This window comes from Anarhichas minor, unplaced genomic scaffold (genome assembly GCF_050575085.1).
Source record: "Anarhichas minor isolate MPS153535 unplaced genomic scaffold, ASM5057508v1 ptg000017l, whole genome shotgun sequence".
NCBI classification, from domain to species: Eukaryota; Metazoa; Chordata; class Actinopteri; order Perciformes; family Anarhichadidae; genus Anarhichas; species Anarhichas minor.
In genome coordinates this window covers 11,878,793-11,904,112 of record NW_027466463.1, presented here as the reverse complement: position 1 = coordinate 11,904,112, position 25,320 = coordinate 11,878,793, and the positions used below count along the sequence as shown (strand labels likewise).

Below are 25,320 nucleotides of genomic sequence, written 5' to 3'. Positions count from 1 at the left end.
GTTGGGAACGCAGAGGACACAGTGCAAACACAACGGGATGTGTGGTGTAGTTGTGTGGCTGTGAGTGACAGGGGCACATGTCCGGGAAGAATGCTCCTGATGCCCTTAACCCTGTGTATTAGAGAGGTGGGTGTGTGCTTATGTCAGACAGTTGGGGGGGGGGGGGGGGGGGGTTGGACTCCAGGAGGGAGGGGAAAAGAGAGGTTAAAGAACATATGGAAATAAGGAGGGAGAAGTTCAATTGCTGATATTTAATAATTCCTATTAAAGCTGATGAAGTTTTAATTTGATATAACCTTTGTTGTAAAACTGCTTAAATAATTCAGGAGAGTATGTAGGTACGCACATGAGAAGTTAGCTCCTCAGGTTTAGGCAACAAGCCTACTTAGGTTTAGGAGAAACCGGTTGGGTTCAAATAAACCCTTTCTGGCAGAAATCCATAAGGGCAAACCTCTTCCATGTGCGTCACTGTTCACACTTGTATGTCTGTTATTCATTACCTTTATTACAATTATATTTGTTTCTCTAATTGTAATGTAATTCCAGCACATCTCTAAATTACCCATAACAGAAACGAGCCAATAAAGAATAAAGAAATATAATAAAAAAGATAGACAATTCTACAGTTCTATTCTAAATGAGGCACATAAAGAGTAACAGATGGTATTCAGACTCAACAACTTTGACTTTTGCTGTTTATTCTCAGCCCAATCAAGTTGTGGGAGGTGCAATCATGTGCACCAATACTCTCCCTTTCTTTAATATAATCTAATTTTAAACGTGGCTGAAACTCAGGACTGCATGTGCGCACACCCCATTGTACATATGAAAGCAGATCCATTCGAATGAAGGCCTCTCTGGAGGGAAATCGAATTTATAAAATGACCACAGGATTAAACCAACACCTCTCAGACACAGTCAACAGTGAAGGTGATATTTGCTTTCCAGTCGCAAAGCAGTGGGGAACATGTCAGGATGATGTATGGAATGGATGTAAATAGAAGGAAATAGAGATGACGGCAATCTGCACATGTGCAGCAACTTGACATTCCAAAGAAGCTTTATATATGAAGTTCAGAGTTTTTATACTGGGTATTCATCATGAAGCCAGATGAGAACAGGTGGGAGAGTTTGAGTCTGTGCCATCGTGTTGAATGAGAGTTTAAATCAAAATGACACTTAATGAGACTTGAGTAGTGAGGCACACATGATCACTTACATGGGAACATATTTGCACATGCAGCAGTCATGCAGAAAGTGATGACACGGCCTCCCTCAAGTGTAAGCCGCTGGTGCGATTGACAGGTGGCCCAGCCGGCTATTTACAGTAAAGGCTCCTTCAATAGCCCTGCTCCACTATGTGACCTTCAATAGGGCTCTGGCACACTGAAACTCAGCACCATGGTACACCTTTCACACGGCCCATATCCTCTTCTCTCTACAGTATATCCAACTACTTTGCTTATTTGTTTTAGTCACACTTTCCCCTCAGTGATCCTCTCGTTAAAGTCACATAATTGAATGCGGTATAGTTCAGTGCAGTGCCGTTTTACAAAGTTTCTTTGAACCAAGCTTACTTTACTTTCACAAACATTTCACCTCCTAAAGCCACCCTACTTTACCCTTTGTTGTCTTACTAAAATAATAGTCCATTCTTTTTGGGAACACTTATTTGTTTCCTTGCAGAGTTGGATGAGACGATCGATACCACTCTCCTGCACCTGTAACTAACTTGTGACTCTAATTAACATGCATCCTGAGTCAGGCTAGCTGTTGCCCCTTGTTTCCAGTCTTTGTGCTAAGCTAAGCGTCTGCTGGCTCATGAAGATATCAATCCGACTCTCGGCAGGAGAGTGAATGCCGTGCATGTCCCAGAATGTTGACCTAAATGGTGAATGGACTTGTAAAGCGTTTCCTAGCGTTATTCCATTAACAGTAAAATAATGAGTTCATTAATACTGCATATACAATTTATTGAACAGAATAAAGTAGTGTGGCATTACAAATAAATGGTTTAGTATTTACAGAAAGTAACAGAACACAAAAAGTATGAAAACAGTAATGTGCAGTGAATGTAACCTCTGTCAAAAAGTGTCAGTTTTAATATAGCAGTAAAAATCAATATAAAAACCTTAAAAACAGAATTCCAGCAGTCCTCTAAAAAAAAAATACAGCAATGAAGACATGATAGCATTGAGAAATATAATCCATAAAATACATCATGCTACATCATAAATACACACACTTGACTTTGGCATTTAAATATGATCGATTGCACATTTAAAATATCAGCTTTTGCATTTAATCAATACTGTAACAAGAAGTGATGGCTGCAAACAGTAAGAATGGTGGGTGTGTATCAAGGGAGCAGCCAAAGTAAAAGCACTTGAATATTGTCTTAAACCGACCCTGAGCAAGTGAACGCATCACCACGGCTGGATCAGGTGGACGTGGAAGAAGAGGGGAACGAATCTGTGAGGAAGAGGCAGAATACGGAAAGTGAGGGGACGAGTGACTCGAGGAAAAACAACACTACATGCTGAATACGACCTGTGACATTCCAACACGCAACCAACATTTTTCTTGTTTCTGTGACGATACGTGCATGTTCTCATTTGTACCTCTTGATGTCGGAGGAGGACGAGGAGGCTTGAACGTGCTGCCTTGTGCCAAAGTGTCAACAATCCAGCTGAGAGCATTTGAGCAGTACTCCATCTGAGAAAGAAGATCAAAAGAGCCAAAAATATTTCAACATTCTAGGAAATACACTTATTCACTCTAACAACTCGACCTGCTAAATATGAGGCTACCACAAGCAGCTAGTTAGCTTAGCATAAAGACTGGTACCAGGGGGAAACAGCTAGCCTGAAAGAAAGCAAATAAGCGTATTTCCCAAAATGGCAAACTATTCGACAAACAAATATGAGCCCTCAGCCTGTGGTCAAATGTAAACAAATGTGTGATTTTCCAGACATAAATACATATTATGATATCAATATTAGATCGTAGTGTTCTAGTTGTAATGACGCAATCACCCGGCCCTGCTATATCTAGATGGGTGACGGTTATTTGACTTTTGTACAGGATTGGTTGACTGCAGCAATGCCGTGAAAGTCATGAGAACTACACAGACGGTACAGAGCGATGAACTCAGTGAAATGCTTTGACAACAGTGCTTTCATTTTACCTCATTCTCCAGAGCCCTCAGCCTGTGGTCAAAGTCTTTGCTTTCAGTCATATGTTTAACCACACCGTCCACTCTTTAAAACAGAAGATATTAACCTCAGTATGATGGAGACACAAGATAAATAGTTGAACCGCTACGGTGTTGGTGTAGGGAGGTGTTCTCACTTGACAGACATCCGTTTGAGCCTCTCCGAGTCACTGCTTTTCTGGATGGTGTTCTGGGCAGTCAAGAAGTCCTCCTTCTGAATGGTTTCCCACGTCATGAGCCTGTTGGCTGCTTTCCCTCTTAACTGCAACACTGATGGAAAAGGTAAAAGTGTTTAATCATCGTCATCATTCTACTCAGGCAAGGTGTTTCCTGGACCGAGCAGAAACCACCACGGCTGAGTTGAAGCCGTTCTGATACTGACCAAAGTGGTGGATCTTGATAGAGGGCACTTTGCGGATGACCCTTTTGATAAAGAGATTGATGTGAGAGAGGATGATGAAAGGAGGAGCCAGGGAAGGACGGGAGTGGTACTGAACTATCAGGGTGTAGCGCTGGAACTTCCAGTAGGTGTCGCTCTTGCCCTGCACTTCGGTGAAGGTGTGGCTGGGTGGACACAAAGAGAGCAGAGTAACAAGCGCTGTGGGGAACTGTAGTGTAGAGAACTTATAGCATGTCAGTAAAGCGAGCTAGAAACAGATTGACGGACACTGAACTCATTGTTCTGTACCTAAACATGGCGATGAGCAGGTTGACGAGCAGGATATTGGTGACGAGCAGATAAACAATCAGCAGAATTACCACCAGCCAGTTACTATACTCAATCCTGCACGGCTCATCACCGCTCTCAATCAATGTCACGTTGTGTGTGCAGGGCATGTCCCACCGCTTCCCCACTGGCATAGACACAAAATAAAGAGTAGGTTAAAATATGTCCAGTTTCGTATATTATTATATAGATCTGCTTTAAGTTTAAAATAACAGTGAATTCTTATTACTGTGATTTTAAAAAGCTGCAATGGATGTGGAAAAACATCCAGTACATACGTTACTCTTCGACTGGTTTCAAACTGTACGTATTATTTTCTCAAGATGCATGACACACAAACAAACTAACACATCTACCATCCATCTCTTCCACGGGGATCTGTCCAAAGATGTGCAAGTACGGCCTGTAGAAGACCCGGCGAAAGATGCGATCTAAGCTCGGGTCATAGGAGTAGAGCAAAGCCTGATTGGCGACTCCGTACGCCAAGAGCCACACCATCAGGAAGAAAAGGAAGAAGAAGATGTCCTTCATCTGAAAAGGAGAAATTTCTTTCCGTCATCATAATGTCAACATCTTGCTTTGTAACATCGATTCGATGTCAACTTATGGAAAGGTTTCTCACCATCTTGCCAACAATGATGATTTTTGGCCCCAGCTGCTTGTGAATGGCAAAGATGTGGATGAGACGGAGGGTGAAGACCATGTAGTCCACACACAGGATATCCCGGCCAAATCCATACGACCATGTGAACATCCTAAAACCACAGAGTGAAGCATGTAAACAGTTATAATGGCACCACCCAGTGGCCAACATGTGAAGATGACTGCAGGTTCTCAACAGGAATTTGATTATCACTGAAGATGACGATTTCTGATCATGTTGTTTGGAATCGCATACATTGAGATTCTGCGATATGAAGACCTCCCTGACCAGTGATCTGAAAATGTGAAAGGTTTTGGCATAATCCTGTAGCAGTACATACTGTCTATACTGCGTAGTTCTTGTCTGTACCTGCAGATTACTCCCAAAATGAACAGCACGATGGCAATGAGGTCACACTTGTTCCACACATCCTGAATGTACACTCTGACCCTCTGACGCCAAGTCCTCGTCCCCAGGAAGACCGTCTTAGGGAAGAAAACGTCAATCGTCAGATCAATAAATGAAACGGAGCTATAAACAGAACACTGAAGAGCTCTTGAAGTAGATGCACTAAGCGTAACATTTTGTAGAAGTATGTCTCTCTGCACTCACCTCCCGGATCTCCTCACACACGATGGTGAATACCCAGAAGTACAGCACGTACTCGGTGATGGCCGGACCAGAGGGCGGCGGGGGCTTGAAGTCCACCAACAGCACGTAGGCAAACAGCAGGAGGAACAGGAAGTACATCAGGACGTTGCCCAAAAATGCGGTGACGGGTGCAAACCAGAACTGACACCATCTTGACACTATGAACGGACGCTTTGGCGGTCTACGAGAGTGGGGTATGCCTGTAAGGAAGGTTATTGAACATGGTTTAGTTAGCTTCTTATAGTCATACACGCTAATGATGATATTGATAATTCCTGTTTTTTTTCTTTTTAGAGGCGCTGTGTTTGAAGAGGGCTCACCTTTAATGGTTGCTGACCTGGGAGAGATTGCATCTTGTGCATCAGCTTCACTGGTAAAAAACAGTGACACATTTAAATGAACACAAAACACTACCAATTAATTTAATAAAATTAAACACTGCCAATTGATGAAAACCAAAGATTTTAAAAAAGTGTTTTGGTTTTACATGTGCTTGATGTCCGAGAAAGAGAAGATGGTGGTGCCATAGTGGCTGTCGCTGTCCTTGCCATGTCCGTCCTCGTTAGGCTTCTCCTCCTCCCCTTGATGCTGGTCGTCTTGTTTCCTGTGAGGTTAGGGTATGTTGTAAAGTATCAGTCCTGAAATCGTCAACCTCTGAATGCTAATGTAAAAATAATACTAATGTGGATTTTACCTGAAGGCGATGATGTTGGTGTAGCAGAGGACGGGGCAGAAGAAGGTGAGCAGGAGGCTCCACACATCCGTGTTCCTCTTCATGTCACCCCACCAGATCTGGGACAACAGAGACTGCAGGAGAAGATAAAATAAGACCAATTTCAACCAAACTGCTATTCATTTATTTTGCTCGATGTGAAAGTGGGCCGTGTTGAATGTGTAGTATTATATCATTGTTCTTTAATTATATTAATATAGTGCTGAAATGCCTTTAAGGTAACAATGTCAATTAAAAGAAGACTATTTAAGCTGCACATCAAATGTTACGCAGTAATTGGCAGAGCATGTATTTCAATGTAAAGGAAGAGTTTTATTTATAAAATATATAAAGATGGATATCTGGGAAAGCAAGCTCAAGTGACAGTTTTGAACATTTGAAAGGGACTAAGCATAAAGAGAACTGGTTGAACTGTAAAATGAAGTCAGTGACTTGTTGTAACACACCTGTACTCCGTCATGGCTGAAGAAGAGCCGTGCGTCAGCGCCCATGCCCATCTGGAGGCAGGTGGTACCACCCCAAACTGGAGATTTCCTAATCAGCAGGGTGAAAGAGCGACTCTCATTGCTCCGATAGCAAGAGCTGAACATGTCTGAGATGAGGGAAAGACAAGTGCAGAAGGAGTTTGGTTGGATGGTTACCATTTAGAAAACAAAAAAAGAAAATCGAGCATGAAAGAAAAGTGTATTAATCAGCTATTGTTTAAATGAACATTAGTTGATGGTGTGTTCAATGTTCATGGCCTCACCATGTGCCAGGTTCTCAAACCTCTGGGCCAGCTCTTTCATGGACAGTTTGTTCTCCGCCTCAGTCTCCAGCTTGGACAGTTCCCTCAGAATCTTACAGCCGCTCAGAGCACTGAGCACCGACTCGCCTGTCTTTGGAGAGACAGCAAGAGAAGTCAGGGCAGACAAACTCTGTTTATGTACATGTTAGTTGGTTTAAAGAAGTATATGTGCTACTGCAGACACAGTTCTGAGTCTGGTTGCTCCAACAGCTTAGAGGATTGTCATGAGCCATTTGCAAAAAGCTACAGAACAAATTTGGGCTTTTGTGAATCTCAGAATATTTTTACCATCTCCCAGAAGAAAGTGGCCATCTCGCTGCGGTTCTGGAGGACGGCCCAGATGAAGAGCGAGGCCCAGGGGTAGAGGCAGCGCTGTTCCCGATAAAAGCATTCGCCCCGCAGCAGCTTACTGGCACGCTGGGATGGATGAAAAGAAGCAGGGGAGGGAGTATCAGCGCGACTGTGAGAAAGCCACAGTGACAGGTGGCATGCCAGTAGTTTATTAGCTTTCATGTACAGTATGTCTACATGTTAGGAACATTTTAGAGTACCTTAAGTGCTTTCCTCTTGGATGAGATATGTTCTAAGCCCAAGACATCATAGTAAAATGGCTGGCAGATGTCACCCATCAACAGCTCCAGGACCCTTGCAACCTGTGGAAAACAAGGGGGGTAGAGTAACAAACAAACAAAAGTGTACGTGTCAACACAAGTTTTCTTGACATTGTTTTTATTGTACTTGTACTCTCTCGACAGAAAAATCAAACCTCGAAAAGGCTAATCTCCGTCACTGGGCCACTCTGCATGTTCTCTGCTGACACTTTGGAAGCAGAGTCCTGCAGATTCGATGCCGGCGCACAGGCCGCGGTTCCTAGCCGCTCCACTAGGCGGCGCTGAAGTAGATAGTAAAGCAACGTCCCATCAGCCACTGAGCGGTAAAGGCTTTCCAGCCTGCCGTAAGTCAGGTAGTCCAGAATGTTGAGGCCATTCTCGGTGAAAAGACGCACAAACTGAGGCTTGTCGTTGATCAGGGCGTCTGTCATGGACTCTTCCAAGTCTTCATACTATTTGATTGAAGGTTTCAACACAAGGTCAATACTTCATTTTAAGACATTTTCACTTATATAAAACCAATATTATTGCACAACAAGGCTAAAAGTGTTACTACACATAATGCGTCTATTTTGGAGTGGTAGTATTTTCCCCCTCACCCTCCAATGGATGTCTCCATTGAAAAGTTCACTCTTGGCAATGTCAACCCTGTTCCATGTGACCGCCAGCTTCAGCTCTTCATTGTAAGGGCTGCCCCCAACTGGCGCACGATGCTTACTAGCTAAAAAACAACAACACAGAATCACACACACACACACACACACACACACGTCATAATCAAGACATGTTGCCACATAAAACAGCAATTTCCATCATTCAAATTAGTTGTATGTACCTCCAACCAATGTTTTGAGCAGGACTGTATCGAAGTCATTTGGGCCCTCCTGCTCTCCGTGGTAGATTGTAATGAAGTCTCTGTTCTGGTAGATGCTCAGAGCCTGGAGACACAGAACAAGGACAACAAGACAAACAGAACGTTTTTTGAATATATGACCTCAATACTTGGTGATACTGAGAAAGAGACTAACAAGCAGACAGATAATGATGAAGAAAGATGGTCCAATCCATGATATCGTTAAGCGGACTGCCTCCCCGTGCTGAGTGCGCAGGATGTCTGGCATTCAGAGATCGTATCGGGCCATTTGAAGTTAAGCAGCAACAGAAATAATTAACCAGCAAGTAGAAAAGAAGAAGATTAAGAGTCTGTTTTCAATCACGCCCAAGTGCAACAGATACGTTAGTGATTTAATGATAATTTACGACGCTGACGAATGAGTCAATAACCAAACAATGAGCATCAAACTCACACAAATCATGTTGGAGCTGCAGTTGACAGGAGGGTGTGTTGGGAGTGTAGCGAGGCGGACATGTATTGATGTCACTATCATTCACAATAAAGAGTGAGCAAAGATGCTCACTGCTTTGTACATTGCATTCTGGGAGTTTTCTAGAAAGTCCAATTTCTAGTGTATAAGAGTGATTTTGACAACAGATGTCCTCAGGAGATCTGGAGCATTGGCTACACGCAATGCAGCCAATCCTTGTACAGTCTACTGTGTTACATGAAAACTGAAACTGACTTCCAAACCGCTGCTTGTGGGTGAGCCGACTGTAAAAAGCAGCAAGAACAACTAACAAAGAACACAGCCAGTCGTTTCAGGAATGTGGGACAAACTGAGACGGGGAGTAGCTTGACGTCTACAGGCCCAGCAGAGGCTCAATAAACGTTCATTACACGCCACAACTATAACGTGTGTGGATAGATGACATGAGCAATATACTGATAATTTTGCTGTCGAACCTCGGCAGCAGCAGCGAGGCTAAACATGTAAGGAGGGATCCCTGAGGGATAAGGAAGAAGAAACAAAGACTGCAAAGAAGGTTTATTGGCAATCTGCCCATTACGTTATGGAATAAACCGGGAGAATAGAATTGGAATCTTGACCTTATTGAATTCAAAAAGGAACATTTGAAAACTGAGACCATAAACCTCAAAGTTAAACGTCACGGCAATCTAAACCCCCGTAGCGGCTCAATGAACAGCTTCTTCCTGTTCTGCTTGTCAAAAGCCGCACAACGACGGCACACGTCTCCGTCCGCAGCACTTACCCGTTCAACCAGTTTGTCCGTCTCTGGCTCAGAAGGGAAGTGCTTTTTAACCCGTTCTGCAACTTTGTCTTTCAGATCCACGCTGGGACCCGCCTCGCCGTCTCCCTCGCCGGACGACTGGACAACCGTGGCTGACGACAGGTTGTCCAAGACGTCGCTCAAGAAGTCAGCCAGGCCTCCCGAGCCGGCCAGCACCAGCCAGGGCATGGAGTTTTTAAGAGAGAGATCCACTCTCTGATAGATATTAGGAAAAGAGAGAGAGAGATTTATTTGCTTTACATTTTACTGTTAAAACTGACCCAAAAGCTTCTTTGTGGCAATCAACCAACATAAAGCGTCTGTACCTCCAGCATGCTTGCTTCCCCTGATATCAGCATACAAAGGACAGGGATGTCAATGCTGCCGCTGCCTACAAACACACAAACATTCTTACAGTTCATTCCCACAGAGCATTGGTGAATTATTTTGTTTGCACCGACTTTAACGAAGATACATTTTGGACAAATCTCTGCTTGATGTTACACGTTGAATAGCTGGGTCTCAAATACTTGCAGGGGCACGCAATAGCTTTCATCCAGTGGATACCAGAGGATTGTCCTGTCGTCACATGCATTGATGCATGATTACCACAAGAGGGCCAAATAGCTAGAAATCACGATTCATGGTTGTAAGAGCTTTGTACTGTTTAGATATATCTCAGTTTCCTAAAAAAACTACTTACGTTTGTCATAAGCGTCATATATTCAGCGAGGCAATAGCTAAAGGTTCCTCTATTCCTACACTACACACACACACACAACATTATGTTTCCCTATCCCCTCTCTCACCCCAGATGCCTGTGCGCTGGTGGGAGATGTAGTCCTCCAGTTTGGCCCTGAACCCCGTCCCTCCTCTGCGTCCCACACTCCCATCGTCCACCAGCAGGAAGGCCTGGTAGTTGTTGTCCAGGCAGCAGGAGTCCCGGGACATGTTCTGGACGTAGTACTTAGCAGGAAAGCTGCCCTGCAAGGGGAACAATACAGGGATATGATATAGCAGGTTATTCTTTTGGGCTCCCAAGATACTCCTAGTGTGTAGAATGCTGCACGATACAAGTGAACAAGACATTTTTTTGGTCCACCGTATTTGAGTGCCTGTACAACCTGAGGGTTGACCAGCTGCTGTCGGTTGTGCACCAGGCCCCAGGGAGCGATACCCAGCGCCACCACCTTGTTGAGGGACACCGACGAGGCTGCAGTTGCATGATCCCTCACCGCCTCTCCAACACACCTGCCAACGCCTTCCCGCAAGCCTGCCGTCAGGATCCACGCTCCTGGTTACAGGGGAAAGAGAGACGGAGAAATGTCATGACAGGTTTGCAGTTCAAAGCTTATGCCTGAAAATTGCCATATTCCACTTAAACTCTTGAAATGGGGTGTAAATTAGCTTGCATGAGCTTGATTTTATAAACATGTAGATTTGATTTCACACATCTATATTTAAGCTACAGTGTGTATGAACAGTACGTCTTATGATCTGATCTGCAGCCTCCGAGAGAACAGCTGGTTAAAGTGACCTCAGGTGACAAGAGAACAGTATCGCCGTGTTCCACCTGCACTTGGCACGGCAGTTAAGAGGAAATGGCTATTGTAGTCCCAAATTAGGATCGGACCCCAGGGAGTCATGTAGTTTAATGCTACATTTTGTAACAGCTATTTTTCCTTTAAAAAAAAAAAAATAAATAAAAATAAAAAAAAACATGAATTGGTTCCGTCTTCCAAGAAAGCACTGACTTGTTATTCCACGTTATTGGTCAGTTACTTGGAATTTTAGAAGACTTTGACTTCATGTGGAAATCAAGTGAACATAACAGTTATTCTCAACCACTGGTGGGGTACAGAGCACCTTCTAGTGGGCCATGGAGGTAGTGCCTACTGGTAAGAATACATTTATTTTTGGGGGTAATTTACAAAGCAATTTATTTTTGTATCTAAATGTGCTGGCGTTTGCTCGGATAACGTCTCTCAACACCAAATATCTCTGCATATGGATATTACAGTGATAATGCAAACTGGCATGTGACCTATGACCCCACCTTCATAGCAGTGTTTGAAGTGGTGGTTCAGCTAAGTACAGTTGCCATACATAATATGTTTACCTGTGCTTTGTGAGGCTTTCACCAGGCCCTGCCTCAAGACCTCCCGTACCCAAGTCTTCACCTTTGTCCTGCCTTCCCCACCCACTATAGAAACCACCAGGTTAGGTGAAGGAAGACCCCAATGGACTGTCATCAGGGTGTAGACCATAGACGGGGAGGTGTCCCATGACAGACGCAGGAACTAAGAACCACAAGAGGGACACAGTGGACATTTGAGTGACTGAAGGTTCAAATGCATTTCATCTAAGAATAACCTGTGACTGTGTTAGCTTTGGTCAGTGCACATATATGTCAGTGCATTGTGTTTGTTTACAGCAGTAGGTTAAAGATTAGGAAAAGCAAAGTACTGACTACTACAGCTCTTGGTGCATTTAAACCATTATATATAAACTCTAAGGATGTAGAGATAAAGCATGCTATGAGCCATTCAGAGAACAGGACGACCACGCACATAGCTGTGCCTCTTGCTGGCTCCCGCGAACTGCAACTCTCCAAAGGCATCAGTCGGGTACTCGGAGGAGTGCTGGGCGCTGTCCCAGTGGTTGACAATCGCTGTGCTGAAATAGTCCCCGAGAGCCACAGAGCCATGGGCATCTCTTTCACCCCCGCACTGACACAGTGCACCATTGCTGAGAGAGAGAGAGAGAGAGAGAGAGAGAGGTGAGAAGATAACGCATGTAAAAACATGATCATCCGTCTACACGCAGTAAATATACACCGCTATCACAGAGGAATGTGCTCCACAGAGTTCACAGTACCTGAAAGAATCTTCCACAAAGGTGGTGCACACTCTTTTCTTGATGATTTTGGGGATCCAACTCTGCAAGACATTTTCAACAGGTTAATACAGACAAATTATATACAGGCTGTTACAATTTAAAGTTTAAAGTCACCCCTACCCTCCTGTGCTTGGAAGTCATGAGGCTTTCAGGGTGTAGGAAACTGTTACAGTGAGAAAGGTTGGCTGAGAGGGGAAGATGAGCTGTGCCTAAACACCTGGCTGTGACTTCTGACATGGGGCTGTGGTTTAGTGCGTGAGTGGGACTGATTCTGTGGTGCAAACCTACAAACTAGGGAGCTACACTGGACTCCTTTTAACAACTTGAAACTGGACTGGACTCTCTTTACAACACTTTAAATGTGTTATTTTCATTTAAGCTAAATAAATTCACCTTGAACCCATTGTCGTGTAAAGATCTATGACATAACGTGAAGACATCTGTCTCTCACGGGGCATTTTGACACGTAAAAAGTCACTCGTGTAACTGCTAACATGACGGCTCCGTTGAGCCAGGGAGAACTCTTTGTTACGGATTTTACTTCAAGCATAAACCTTTCAAAGTTGTGGAGCGCTAGCAGGCAGCTAGGTTAGTTTAAATGTAGTTAACGTGAAGACAGTGATAGCTAACGCTGGGCAATGCATACAGTACAATAGTGGGCGGGCTCTCGTCTTTGTTTTTACAGTCACACTTAACGTTGCTTTACATTAACTTTAAAGCAACGTTAAGTTAGAATAAGGCTCACCGAAGCACAGTCAATGACACTTACCCGGTAAATTAGCCGCCACTGTCGTTAGCGTTAATTGTGCAACAGTCGAACGTGCATCTCTCCGCTACTAGTAAAGCTAGCTTAACAAGTAACTTGTTCAGCGTCAACAGGCGCGAGCAGTTGCTCTCGCCGGACTACAAGTGGTAGACAATGCGGGTCTGTTTACTCAGACGGCTGTAACGCTACAGTGGAGCCGACCATGTGTCTCACATCACTGAACCACCAGCTGTTACGTGCGGTCCGAAGCAGACAGACGTGACTCAGAACCTCGAGGAATACCTTTTATTTCACAACTTCCCCTTATTAAATTCCTCTTGTCTTTGCCAACTGTCTTTGCCAAAAACGCCAACATGACACCACAACAGGAGCAGAGTGATTCAATTGAAAGCCAACCCACCTGGTCCTTCTCCGCTTTACCGATTTTGCCTCCGACAACTTCTTCTCCTGTGTCTCTCATGTTTTTTTTCACGTTGTCTTCGACTGAGAGATCGTGGAGTGCAAAACTACTTCACAGTTTGTTTAGGACCATTTTTTGCAAAGAGTAGGCTCGTTTTACAGGATTGCGGAGCGATTTCCAATCGTCTCTCAGCAATCCGAAACCAGGTGCCAGTCAGACACACCACACAGGTGAGGGTGTGGTGGTGTTAACACCGCATATTGCAGTCCTCGAAATTTATAAAATAGGAGGGGCCAGTCCAAACAACCACAGGCATTTCATACCCGGGGTGTGAGCTGCTGATTATAATCATTTTACAAACTGAGTTAATTTCACTAAGGTCCCAATCTTTAGGCGAGTGCCATCAGATGTGATGAAGTTGTAAAGAAAACGCTCATGGCCATACTGATGACACATATTTCGACACCACTGTAGCAGACGGGACAACTGAAGGCACACGCTTGCGCATTGGGCAATTTGCTGCTGTCAACGTTGCCTAAAAATAACGTCAGGTCTGGATTTACAACATGGCACGTGAGGCATGGTGCGTCAATAAGACCCACACCATCAGGGACATGGAAGCCTGATACTTTTTGCATTTTCAACCAATTATATGGTCCTTCAGGTGAAATTAAAATGAAATAATACTGTACTTTTGTAATCCCTGTAAGGAGTTTTCCTAAGAATAATGTTAGGGACCCTTGTACCTTCTCCTAAAAAGCCCCATATAGCTTTAACCCATGGGAGGTGCCCAAGCACCAGTCTCTAACAGCCCCCTTCATGTTATTACAGGTATGCAGAAACTGTAACTCCACACAGTTGTTTGTATTAAATATTTATTGTACAATGCATTTAAATATTGAGGAATTTGTGTTTAAAAAACTGATTTCATTAAGCATTTCACACAGTATTAACGCAGCCACATTGTATGTGGTCGATGAGCACAAATCCATAATCTGTACCAGTCATTCGGAACATAATATTTGGTGTAAATAGATGGAGAAATGGTGAGAACTCTCCATTTCCTTAGTCCTTATAGGCGCCGTCATTCCTCTTGGCCCTATCTGCCGAATCCGTGAGGGTCATTGACATTTTTCGACTCATCTGTTCCATTTTTCTTCCTGATCTGGTATAAAGTGTTGGCCAGGTTGTGGAGCTGGCATGTCCCGAGCTGGCATCCACGCTGGGGTGCACGCCGCAGACGTAACTTCACTCTAACGCTGTGAATGATGATGAAGTAAAAGAGGGGTACAAAATCAAAGTTCTGGCTTTTAAAAACATCACATATATTTACAAAATAATGTCCAGTTTTTAAATAAATCACAAACCTACAATTTGGTTTTCGCTAACAGCCATGATTAGAAGAACTGAAATAAACACTACAATATGTATTCTGCATTAATCCTGCATCAGTAACCTACAACAGGCAGTGCATTAATATGCGATATATAAGAAAGCTAGTGTTTTCAACTCTTCCTTGTCCTGGTATACTCCTGTAGTCTATTCGTAACGGCCACTTATGCTACATTGTGAATGCATGTGCTCTTTTGTACCTGTGTCTCAGTGCCTCCAGGTCTAGATGTTTGTCTTCTGAATGAAAAGGGATGATCTTCAGTGATTGAGCATGCTGCTGCTGCTGCTCCTGCGTGTCCTCTGTCCTTTTCACCCCTGAAGCCTGGACAGTGTCCCCTGGGACGACAACGTCTGCGTCTGACCTGTGGGTCCATCAGAAAAAGGTATTTATTAATATAGCCGTGTCATGAACAAAACAACTCCGATTTTCAAAACTGTAATGTATCAATAAACTATTATGTAGCCCAGGTTTTCCCTATTTGTTTCTATACGTTCCTTTTTTTTTAAAGACAAAAATGCTTTGATATTTGTTTTTATAGATCAGCAGGCAGTGCTGTCAATATTTCCCTCTTATCAGTAGCTGCATATTTACTGATGTTTTTCACTGACCTGTGAGTTGGTCTAAGTGGTGTGGCAGCACTCAAAGGCACAATCAACAGCAGCAGAACGGCTATCTCCATACCGCACGGGCCTGTGACAGAAAAACCATGAGTGATGCTGAGGAAAACATCCTCTCCTGACCACACTTAATCTGTACGACTCAATGTAAGGCATAATAATACAGACAGAAGATTTTGGGGAAAAGAAATTATGAATTAGAGACCTGTTCAAAATAAAACAAAAGATGAAACTTACTGCCAAGAAAATCCCAAAACCTGCTGGGGCTTTTTGAGGAGACCATTCGAAATCTCTTGCTGATTGTTGGATGCCCAAGTCTGTCTCCCCTCTCGCCTTCTGGTCCTTTATAGTGTGATGGTGGAGTAAGGGGGTGTGTCTGAAACACAGTCATTTTAGTGTCAGACCAACTGCCACACTTGTGATTAATCAGTTATGGTGGCAGTTTCATTCTTTATTTATAAGAGCTGTGACACTAAACAACCTTCAAACAACAGCGTCCAAGCTCAACACTGCACTTATAGGTGACCTTGTACCGTCTATGATGCTTACATTGATTCTTGATGTTCACTCTTTGCTCCACAGAGTAAAGAGGGCACCCCCCCCCCCCCCCCCCCCATCCCTCTCCTCCTTCACTCCACTTGCTGCTGAGCAATTGTTCCAGAAATCGTATTTTCATTTCCATCACCTGCAGGAAGCCCACACAGCCCAAAATAACCCCAATTCTCCTCCAGGCTTTTCTTTATGGCCTCTATTTTCCTGTGCCTTTTTCCCTTGAGTCACTTTTGCCGTCCCCGTGTTTATTCCTGCAATGTCCTTCACTCACATCCCCCCACGCAGAGTGCATCAAAAACAACATCTTGATGGTACACCTTTCCTCAAAGATAAACTAAAATAAATGTTAAAAAAAGTCATATTTTACAGATTATCTGATACAATTATAACATCCATGAATGGGTTAAAGGTTTGTTGGCCCACTGATAGATGGTCACATAATTCAGAAATAATGATCTTTTAAGGTTTGGCACATGGCCATTCTGTCATCTCTCTAGGAAATTAACCATTATTCTTTAACTTTTAATAATACAGTTAATCTGTGGGGAGCCAGTGTTTTTTTTCAAGCTCCCAGCCTCTCTCCCTCTCTGGGAATCACAACTTCCCCTCTCGAGTCTATTGTGTACCTTTCCTGTGACAGCCATCTGGGCAGGTTGTGTGTGTTGTCAGAGTATAGTGCACTGAGTCATCAGTGCGTGAGCACACACACGTATTAGCAGTGAAATGATGAAGCAGTCTTGTGATTTCACAAACGATAAAGAAACGGTTTACACCGAATTTCCTCTTGTGAGGTTACAACTTGCATGACGGCATTGATTGCATGCCAAAAGAAAGCAAAGTCGCTTGGTAAACTAGTGCCTGTACATTTACTGCTGCCTAGCTTTGAGGGATTTCTGACAAAAACATGAGCATATTTTAAATATTTTAAACCCAAATGAATGCATACTATAATAGAACATAAACTCAATCACTAATGAGGGCGAAAACATTGAGTCAATTACTAGATAAGTCAATTAACAGGAAATTTATTTGCAAATATTTTGACAATTGATTCATTGTTTAATTCATTCTTCAAGCAAGAACGATAAACCTACCCTACTTTAATTTGATGACATCGCTATGGGCTTAAGTAAATTAAGTTAATAAGTTAGGAAGTTGTCAAATTGTACAACTGTAGAATCAGGATCTTTTTCTGCTCCCTGCAATGCAATTTAGAATAAATTAGGAATGAAGAATATGTGTAATTACCACATTGGTCAATGAATTAAAGATCCCCTGTAGACACTTTTAAGAAATATAAAAATCGGGTTTGAATAACAATTTGTGTCTGATGTGGGGTTTTTTTTGTCAAAAAATATAATCTAAAAATGACATATACTCTTCCTTCCTCATTGAAAAATCCAGAATCTATGAAGATGCAAATATTTTTCATTTACCAAGTTGGTAAAACTTAACTTTAACCCCCCTATTTAAAATCAATAAGTTTATGACGTACAATCATACAACACATGGAGATCCATACTGACCAAAACAGATGTGGATTGACCCTTAAAGTTTACAGATGTCAGTTGAGTTTTGGCTACATGCAGTATATTGTGTCTCAGCCGTTATGACGGCGAGTCATGGTGTTGGTCTGTGTCAACATGATTAAAGCAGATACTCCCGGTTTGCACACGTCACTGATGATTGTTTTCTTCCACTGACTGAAGTGGTGACTGAGGGTCGTTGGTCTCCTGCAGCTCTGCCTTGTTGATGTCCTGCATCTCAAGCATCTAATTCATCTTGAAGGAATATGCATCTACTTCCGTGAGAGCGCTTTTGTCAGGACTCCTCTGACTTTTCTCCCGCTCTCGCTGACGTATAGCGTGCATCCTGTTGTTGTAATCCTGCAGCCACCAGCCGGCTACCTCAGACCTCCCGGCCCAGTTTCCTCTACCCACTGGGCACAAGAGTGAGCATCCTGCCAGGAAAGCATGTCACTCGCATATCATCTTCTCACAGAGTTCATCTCTCAGGGCCCACAAGACACTTTGCAACAAGTGTGTGAACTTGTATTTCATCTTTACACAACACCGTGTACGACAGGTGAAAGTAGCTAAGTTGACATTTCTTTTCTTCATTTAGACGAATAGAATGTGAATTTGAGCAATGTTTTTGCTGTCGTCCCTTACTGCAGATTGATCTCTGTCACGGCTGATCTCATGGAGATTGGAACCATCTATAGTTTATGAGCAGAGTAACATTTTAAAGTTCACTTTCAATGGAAACACTTTCAAATACACCCCTATTGTGCCGGAGATAGATAACCTCGGCATACTTCATGGTTTGAATTGACTTAACCATGAAAATAACCCCATCTTGTGGTACGAGACACAAACAGCATTATAGTTCTGCACGCACAATATGCAACTCACTGTGCCGTTTATATTTACACGATGGAATGATTTTGGTTAGTAAAAACCCACACATTTTAAGCTGTATAAGCTCTCAGCTGAGAAATATTGACGTTATCTTACTTGCCTCTGCAGCTGCATTTCTCAGCAATGTTTTCTTTTTCAAGGTAACCTTAGCCGTCAAAAGCTACAGTGTGGTTATGCAACAGCGAGAGAGGCGTGATGAAAAACCAAAATCTTAATGGTTGTTCCAGTAATTCCCATGCTATTAAGAGATTTTATTGAAAGAGTGCGTTAAAGCTGGGCACACACACAGAGAGATGTGCAGCACAAGTCTGGGAAAACCTGTAGGTTAGAGGGTCAACACTGGGAGATGTAAGCTTAGAGTCCATTAGTGGATTATAACCATAACCACGCCATGGCCCGCCATCTCTCTTGGATTAAAGAGAGAGAGAGACATGAGAGAGAGTGATCCAGAGATATGTTGAGTGCATGAGGGAGTGGGAAAGCAATTGAATTGAGCAAATTCAAAGGCAGAGCATTGTATGCTGCGCCTACGGGGAGACGGAGAAACACTGCGAGCTGAAGTGAAGTCAGAGTGGTGACAGCGCTTTGGGTTGGCAGACATCAGGTGATTTTGGCTCACCTACGGTATATTATCTTATTATAGACTTATCTTATATCACCTGGCTGATCAAGGGATTTGCACAAGGTAAGTTTAGACGAACACATGAGTGTTGTAATCTGTTTGCAATCTTTTTTTAATGTATGTATGTAATATATCTCAATATGGACATTTGTCATGTAAAAGATACAGATACAGCTTTCGTTAGCCATGCAGCATTTATCAGTGATCAAACAGATGTGTTTGCTGTAAAGAGTATATGGCAGGATGACTATTTTATTGAAATTAATTTCAGCTTTTTAATGTCACATTTATTGGCTTTTATTTCCATATTCCATATAATAGAAGACACACACTGTACATGATATGTATTTTTTCCCTGTGTGTTCATCCCTATTGTTGTGTAACTTTAATTTCCTTTATAGCCTGAATGATTATTCCTCTCCCTGTGTGTTTGTGTGTGTGTGTGCGTGTGCGTGTGTGTGTGTGTGCGGTTGTGTAAATACGCAGGAAGCATGGACGTGGACCTGGAGGGGATTATCCAGTGCATCAAGCAGGGGGATGAGAACGGTGTTCAGATACAGCTGCAGGAGTTCAACAAAGAGGTAACACCACACAGGAGCTCACATGTCGGGGTGTCAGGATGAAACACTGCGGCTGAGACCGTTATCATGTCATCTTTTCTCTCTTGCAGTATGCCCAGTGCTTCTTCTTTGATTCAGAGGAGAGGGACCGGAGGAAAGTAAGTTAGTTCATGCTGCTGCGCCCGTTTACTGAGACCCATCCCTGTCCCGCCTGTGTTTCTTAAACCTCAACTTTGCTTTAACCCCATCCTCACCCTTACTCCTCCACCTCCTCCCCACCCCCACTCCACAGCCTGTCTGTGATTAGTAATTGTGCTGTATCAGTTATTCCTGATCCTCTTTCCTTGCACGCTCAGGCAGATTGAGCCCATGCGGAGCGAATGAAGAACCAACATACTGCATGTTAATCTAGTCAACACTTTCAGCTCTTTCATTTGCAGCCGTTGAACAGCGGGTTCGACAATATCTTCATTCATCTTCAGTTAAATTTAATAACTTTATCTAAAATTCTATTTTAAAAAGTATTTAATTCCATTTTTCATTGAAATTCAATTGTTTTATATAAATCTGATGTAAATTGATTATTTTTTAATTTGACATGGAATTTAATCTAATTTAATTTTGAGTCAATTTGTTTTAATTTTCACTTTTTATCAATATAATTAATAATTGTATAATATATTATAATAATTTATAATTAAATTAAATTAAAATACATTTTTAATTTCATTTTATATAACTGTTATTCATCCAATCCAGTTATTTTTTTGTGGACATAGTGAATTCATTATTTCAGAAACATGATGTCATCCATAGCAACAGGGTCAACCATGTCTTAGTTCAATAAAAGTTTCTCTCAGCAGCTTTGTGAAACACTCTTAAGAAGAAACTTTTTCCTGGGAACTTATGGTTTGAACTCCTAATATTTACATACAACACTTTGTGTAGTATGGCCCCTCACACATATGATGTACTGATATCATTGTCTCTCTCTCCTGCTGCGTTTCTCGCTGAAATCGGATTGTCCATCTCCTAAAGCAAAGAAAACTGGAGGAGGTACAGTGTATTGATTTTGTTTGCACACGAGAGCCCCTGAACTAATTCACGAACTGTGTTTAAGCGTATTTGTTCTTTGCCCTGCTGTATCAGTTCAGGCAAAATAAAGTGAGGGAATACGCTGATTCTGACTCCGACTGCGACCAGGACGACCAGGAGGACCGAGGCCTCGTCCTCAGACAGGTGCCTGACACTGTCACTTTCTGCTCTCAGTCTTTTTTTCATGTTGTTAAACTAAAGGTCTATTTTTCTGTTCCTGTCCTCAGAATTTAGCTCTTGTCCTGGTGAGGTTCATTAGAACAGGAGTTAAATGCCGTCTGTTGAGAGTATCTCTACGCACCCTGAGAATCCTCTCCAGGGACAAAAAGGTCCTGGGCCCCTTGGTGACCGACGGCGCTCTCCTGACGCTGGCCAAACTAGCCGGGCTGACCACAAGCGACGCAAGTGACGAATCCAGTGACCCAGACTCTGATTTCTACGATAACATCATTGCTTCTCTGGTTGAGGCCAAAGTGTTGCGTGGTCGCACTGACGAGGACGAGGGTGACGTTGAAGCCGATGACCAACGCGCCGAGTGCTTTGATGAGGACGCCAAGAGTGACATCAGCATCGCCGACAGCGGAGATGTGGACAGCATCGGCTGCTCTGGCAGCCACAGGACCAGCATCAACGAAATGCACAGGGGCAGCATGCATCACAAGGTGCTGGAGAGAGGCAGGAGGGACCGCAGGGAGAGCAAGGTGGAGGGGGAGGAAGAAGAGGAGGAGGGAGGCGCGTCAGGAGACGAGGCACAGAGAAAAGAGGCCTTGAAGGTGCTGTGTAACGTGGTCTACAACAGCACCTGGGCGCAGGAGAGGTTCAGCGGTCTCAGGTGGGCTTCTTCACGGGACGCAGACATAAACATGCACACACAACATCACAAAACACTGATAAACCCAGCCGTTGGCTGTGGAACTAGCATTTCTGGTTTTCAGTGACACTATTCTTCTCATTTGTCACAACCTATAGTTGGCTTCTGTACAAGTCAGCATATTTCCAGACAGCTAACCTCGTTCCTATTTCCTCCACCAGGCTCATGTGTGGCCTCACAGAGCGTCTATCCTCCAGTGTGAGTGGCTCACCTCTGTCCAGCGTTCACTTCTATGAACTCCGCCTCATGTTCCTCATTACTGCACTACGGCGAGAGCTCAGCACTCAGCTTCAACAGGTAACATGACCTCACTTACTACAAAGTAACTTCCTTAAATACATATCATGCTAGTTATAATATGTGATCATGTAGCAATACACTCTATCTCCATTTGTTTATTGTGTCATCTTCTCTTTATTCTAACAGATTCATCTTCTACACATCTTAACTGCCTTCCTGTCTCACTCTCACTGTGTTTCTCTTCCAGGAGGGAGGTGTGTCCATCTTCACAGCAGCTCTGGAGAGCTGTCTGGGGGTTCAGTGGAAGGACCAGTATGAGTGTGTGCTGGACCCAGCGGCACCACCCATCTCACTGGAAGCCTCTCAGCATGTCATAGAGATCCTCAAAATCCTCTTTAACATCACCTACAGCACCCACAGGCAGGCGCCAAGTGAGGTCAGTAACTATGAGTCCATGCTAAACCTGTCAGCCATCAGGTGTGATGGCAGGAAATGAAATGTATCTGATACTGTGTGTGTCTGTGTCTGTGTGTGTGTGTGTGTGTGTGTGTGTGTGTGTGTGTGTGTGTGTGTGTTTGTGTGTGTGTTTGTGTGTGTGTGTGTGTGTGTGTGTGTGTGTGTATGTGTGTGTGTGTGTGTGTGTGTGTGTGTGTGTGTGTGTGTGTGTGTGTGTGTGTGTGTGTGTGTGTGTGTGTGTGTGTGTTTTTCCTCCTCCCTCAGGATGACGCAGCTCTTTACCGACACCTGGTGGCGATGCTGCGTCTCTGCCTGATGAGGAAGTGTTTGCTTTCGGATGACACTGATGAAGTGCAGGGGTGAGCGTGAACCAACATCGATCCATCCATTTAAAGTTGCTGGTGTCACACTTTTATTTATTCATATAATGTCATGCATGTTTTATTATTCTGTCTCTCAGTTGAACTTTTATTTCAGTTCATATGAGCTCTATTGGCATGAATGGCAAAATACAGTTATATACCGTATATATATATAAATATATCGGGTACTATAGTATAAAATCATATATTTACAGCATATAAAATAAAGGTATAATGTAATGTAATGTGACACAGTGTTATGTATAGTGTTATAGTCTTTCTGACAAATTAGTTTTAAAAATAATAATTAATACTTTATGAAACTTTTATGAAACCCTGAATCTCACTTTTACAGAGAAGCATTGTTTTGATATGATTTAAAGTAGTAATCATTCATTTATACGAAGACTTCTAGCCTTGTTTTAAGCATAAAACAAGCATTTGATTATTTCTGGATCATTTCTTTACATTTTTAGAAAATATTGGGCTGATAGTACATTCATGTCTCACTCCATAAAGAAATGTGCAATGTTTAATTCTAATAACAGCTTTATTTGTAGTATATATTTGTATTTCTACTACTTATCATATTTATAACAATCCATCATACTTTACCTTAATCTTGACTCAATCCCACAGTCACACGGTCAACCTGTTGTCAGCGCTGCCTCTCCAGTGTCTCGATGTGCTGCTGGTGCCTCTGGAGCCCGACTCCAAGCAGTGCCAGGGGGTCAACATGGACTGTGTCCACACCCTGGTGCTGTTCATGGAGAGACGCCTGGACTCGGTGAGGGAGAAAGTGATACGCAGAGAAGAGGGTTGAATGCTTAGTGGCCAAGCCACAATTAAGAGTTCTTGCCTTAAAAAGTTGAAAGTTTAAAAGAGCGACTCTTCTCTGACACTGAAATAACCTGAGGGACGCGTCTTCCTTGTATGTTTGCTTCTCAGGGTGATAAGATGAAAGAGAAGCTGACACCAATCCTCAATCTGCTGACAGAGAGCTGCAGGGCCCACAGAGAAACACGCCAATACATCAGGAAACATGTAATGCCCCCAAAAAAACATGATACTTCAGAGAAAGCTTTGTGCCTCTCACGATATTTGGATAATATTTTATAGTATTTTTTTAAAGACAACTGAAATTATTATTAATCCCCCGTCATTAGATCCTGCCTCCTCTGAGAGACACGTCCCACAGACCAGAGGAAGGCTCCACAGTGAAGAGTCGTCTGATCCGGCTCATGACTCACCTGGATACAGACCTCAAACACTGCGCTGCTGACCTCATCTTTGTCCTCTGCAAGGAAAATGGTTAGAGCACACATTATCCCATTGAGCTGCATCTGAGTTCTCTCCCTATGATTCTTACTATTGTCTTATTTGTAATTCATGTTGATTGCGGAGAAGCCAAAGACACTTGTCCACATCTTGGACAAGGAAGTTTCTAACTATACATCACTCTCCATATTTGAGAGCTAGAATTTAAAATAAATGTCACTGGTTTTAAGCCATTTTCATCTCATATTGTATGTACATAGCTAACATAAACTTTTCTTACTTCCTCCAGTGAGCCGCTTTGTCAAGTACACAGGCTACGGTAACGCAGCGGGCCTGCTGGCCACCAGGGGCCTGCTGGGCGGTCAGGGGCCCAGGGCCTTCTGCTCTAACGCCAAGTACTCCAGCGACTCCGACTCGGACACTGAGGAGTACCGGCAGGTCAAAGATCGCATCAACCCGGTGACAGGGCGGGTGGAGGCGGAGCAGCCGGACCCCATGGAGGGCATGACGGAGGAGGAGAAGGAGGAGGAGGCCAAGAGGCTCATCATGCTCTTCAACAAGCTTTCCAGGTCAGTGAAGCGACAAAGACTCAGAGAGATAAAGAATCTCTAATCAACAGAGTCTTAAGTCTAAATACAGATTCATTGTCGATATATTTGTTTTGCAGAGATAACATTATCCAGCCGATGGGAGTGGATTCAGAGGGGAAGCTGGTCCCGATGTCAGGACTGAGGGATAATTCCCTCACTGAGGAGGTGAAGTCTGGGTCTGAGAATGACGGAGAAGCAGAGGAAGGAGAGAACAACTGAAACATTTCAAATCCATTCATTCAATTTGTTGATTTTATTTGTAAATGTCCCATTTCTTAAGTTGTGTTGTAAATGTATGGACAATATGAAAACAATGTTGAACTCAAGAAAGGATATATATATATATATATATATATATATATATATATATTTTCTCTTCTCTGTATTCAGACTCATAATATAGAGCAGCAATAAGGTCACACTGGTTGGAGTTGAATTGATAGTGGATTCTAAGAAGGAAGTGATTTCATTGTAGTAACATTATAATATTGTCCAATATTTGAATAAAGTCTTGGAAGTGTATAGTTTGTAGTTAAACTTTGTGTATTTCAATGTGTACTCTTCTATAGCGTTTTATCAGAATAAAGGCGACATCGGATACACTGATTGGTTAGTCGAAATAAACATCTGCACAGCATATTTACCTTTTTCTATTGAGTCTCTGTTGTGTTGCCGTGTTCAATTGTCTCAGCTTGTGCTCAGGTGCA

At 43.0% G+C, this 25,320-nt stretch overlaps 2 protein-coding genes across 3 annotated transcripts; one reads left to right on the top strand and one right to left on the bottom strand.

Moving 5' to 3' along the window:
• Positions 1–1,956: 1,956 nt before the first annotated feature.
• Positions 1,957–13,941, bottom strand: LOC142951814 (transient receptor potential cation channel subfamily M member 4-like). Of its 2 annotated transcripts, none has more exons than XM_076093634.1 (28): positions 13,558–13,941; positions 12,371–12,432; positions 12,064–12,241; positions 11,613–11,793; positions 10,618–10,787; positions 10,303–10,477; positions 9,820–9,884; positions 9,476–9,709; positions 8,202–8,304; positions 7,966–8,087; positions 7,522–7,818; positions 7,307–7,408; positions 7,044–7,172; positions 6,717–6,846; positions 6,415–6,560; positions 5,930–6,042; positions 5,723–5,839; positions 5,556–5,572; positions 5,197–5,435; positions 4,954–5,069; positions 4,564–4,696; positions 4,298–4,472; positions 3,903–4,068; positions 3,597–3,778; positions 3,352–3,484; positions 3,188–3,260; positions 2,622–2,715; positions 1,957–2,472 (listed from the first exon to the last, which is right to left on the bottom strand). In XM_076093634.1, the coding sequence occupies exons 1-28, from the start codon at positions 13,615–13,617 to the stop codon at positions 2,441–2,443; spliced, it is 3,744 nt and encodes a 1,247-aa protein (XP_075949749.1). In that variant the 5' UTR covers positions 13,618–13,941; the 3' UTR covers positions 1,957–2,440. The 2 variants fall into 2 exon arrangements, with proteins under 2 accessions (XP_075949749.1, XP_075949748.1); XM_076093633.1 differs by having other exon boundaries at positions 5,556–5,605; positions 13,558–13,940.
• A 3,912-nt stretch (positions 13,942–17,853) lies between these two features.
• Positions 17,854–25,239, top strand: LOC142951815 (chaperone Ric-8A). Its single transcript, XM_076093635.1, has 14 exons — positions 17,854–19,224; positions 19,648–19,742; positions 19,832–19,879; positions 20,760–20,777; positions 20,871–20,960; positions 21,044–21,648; positions 21,849–21,984; positions 22,175–22,363; positions 22,648–22,742; positions 23,385–23,532; positions 23,694–23,789; positions 23,912–24,056; positions 24,313–24,592; positions 24,691–25,239. Exons 2-14 carry the CDS (start codon positions 19,653–19,655, stop codon positions 24,830–24,832), a joined length of 2,082 nt encoding a protein of 693 aa, XP_075949750.1. The 5' UTR covers positions 17,854–19,224; positions 19,648–19,652; the 3' UTR covers positions 24,833–25,239.
• The last annotated feature ends 81 nt before the right edge of the window (positions 25,240–25,320 follow it).

What these genes read in the sequence shown, in the direction of transcription:
- LOC142951815 (XM_076093635.1), top strand. Translation starts at nt 19,653, where the DNA reads ATGGACGTGGACCTGGAGGGGATTATCCAGTGCATCAAGCAGGGGGAT. An exon ending in GAGAGGTTCAGCGGTCTCAG is followed by an intron (nt 21,649 to 21,848) that starts GTGGGCTTCTTC and finishes TTCCTCCACCAG; the next exon opens with GCTCATGTGTGGCCTCACAG. An exon ending in TCAGCACTCAGCTTCAACAG is followed by an intron (nt 21,985 to 22,174) that starts GTAACATGACCT and finishes TTTCTCTTCCAG; the next exon opens with GAGGGAGGTGTGTCCATCTT.
- LOC142951814 (XM_076093633.1), bottom strand. Translation starts at nt 13,617, where the DNA reads ATGAGAGACACAGGAGAAGAAGTTGTCGGAGGCAAAATCGGTAAAGCG. An exon ending in ATGGAGACATCCATTGGAGG is followed by an intron (nt 7,819 to 7,965) that starts GTGAGGGGGAAA and finishes TCAATCAAATAG; the next exon opens with TATGAAGACTTGGAAGAGTC. An exon ending in CAGGTCAGCAACCATTAAAG is followed by an intron (nt 5,436 to 5,555) that starts GTGAGCCCTCTT and finishes CCTTCCTTACAG; the next exon opens with GCATACCCCACTCTCGTAGA.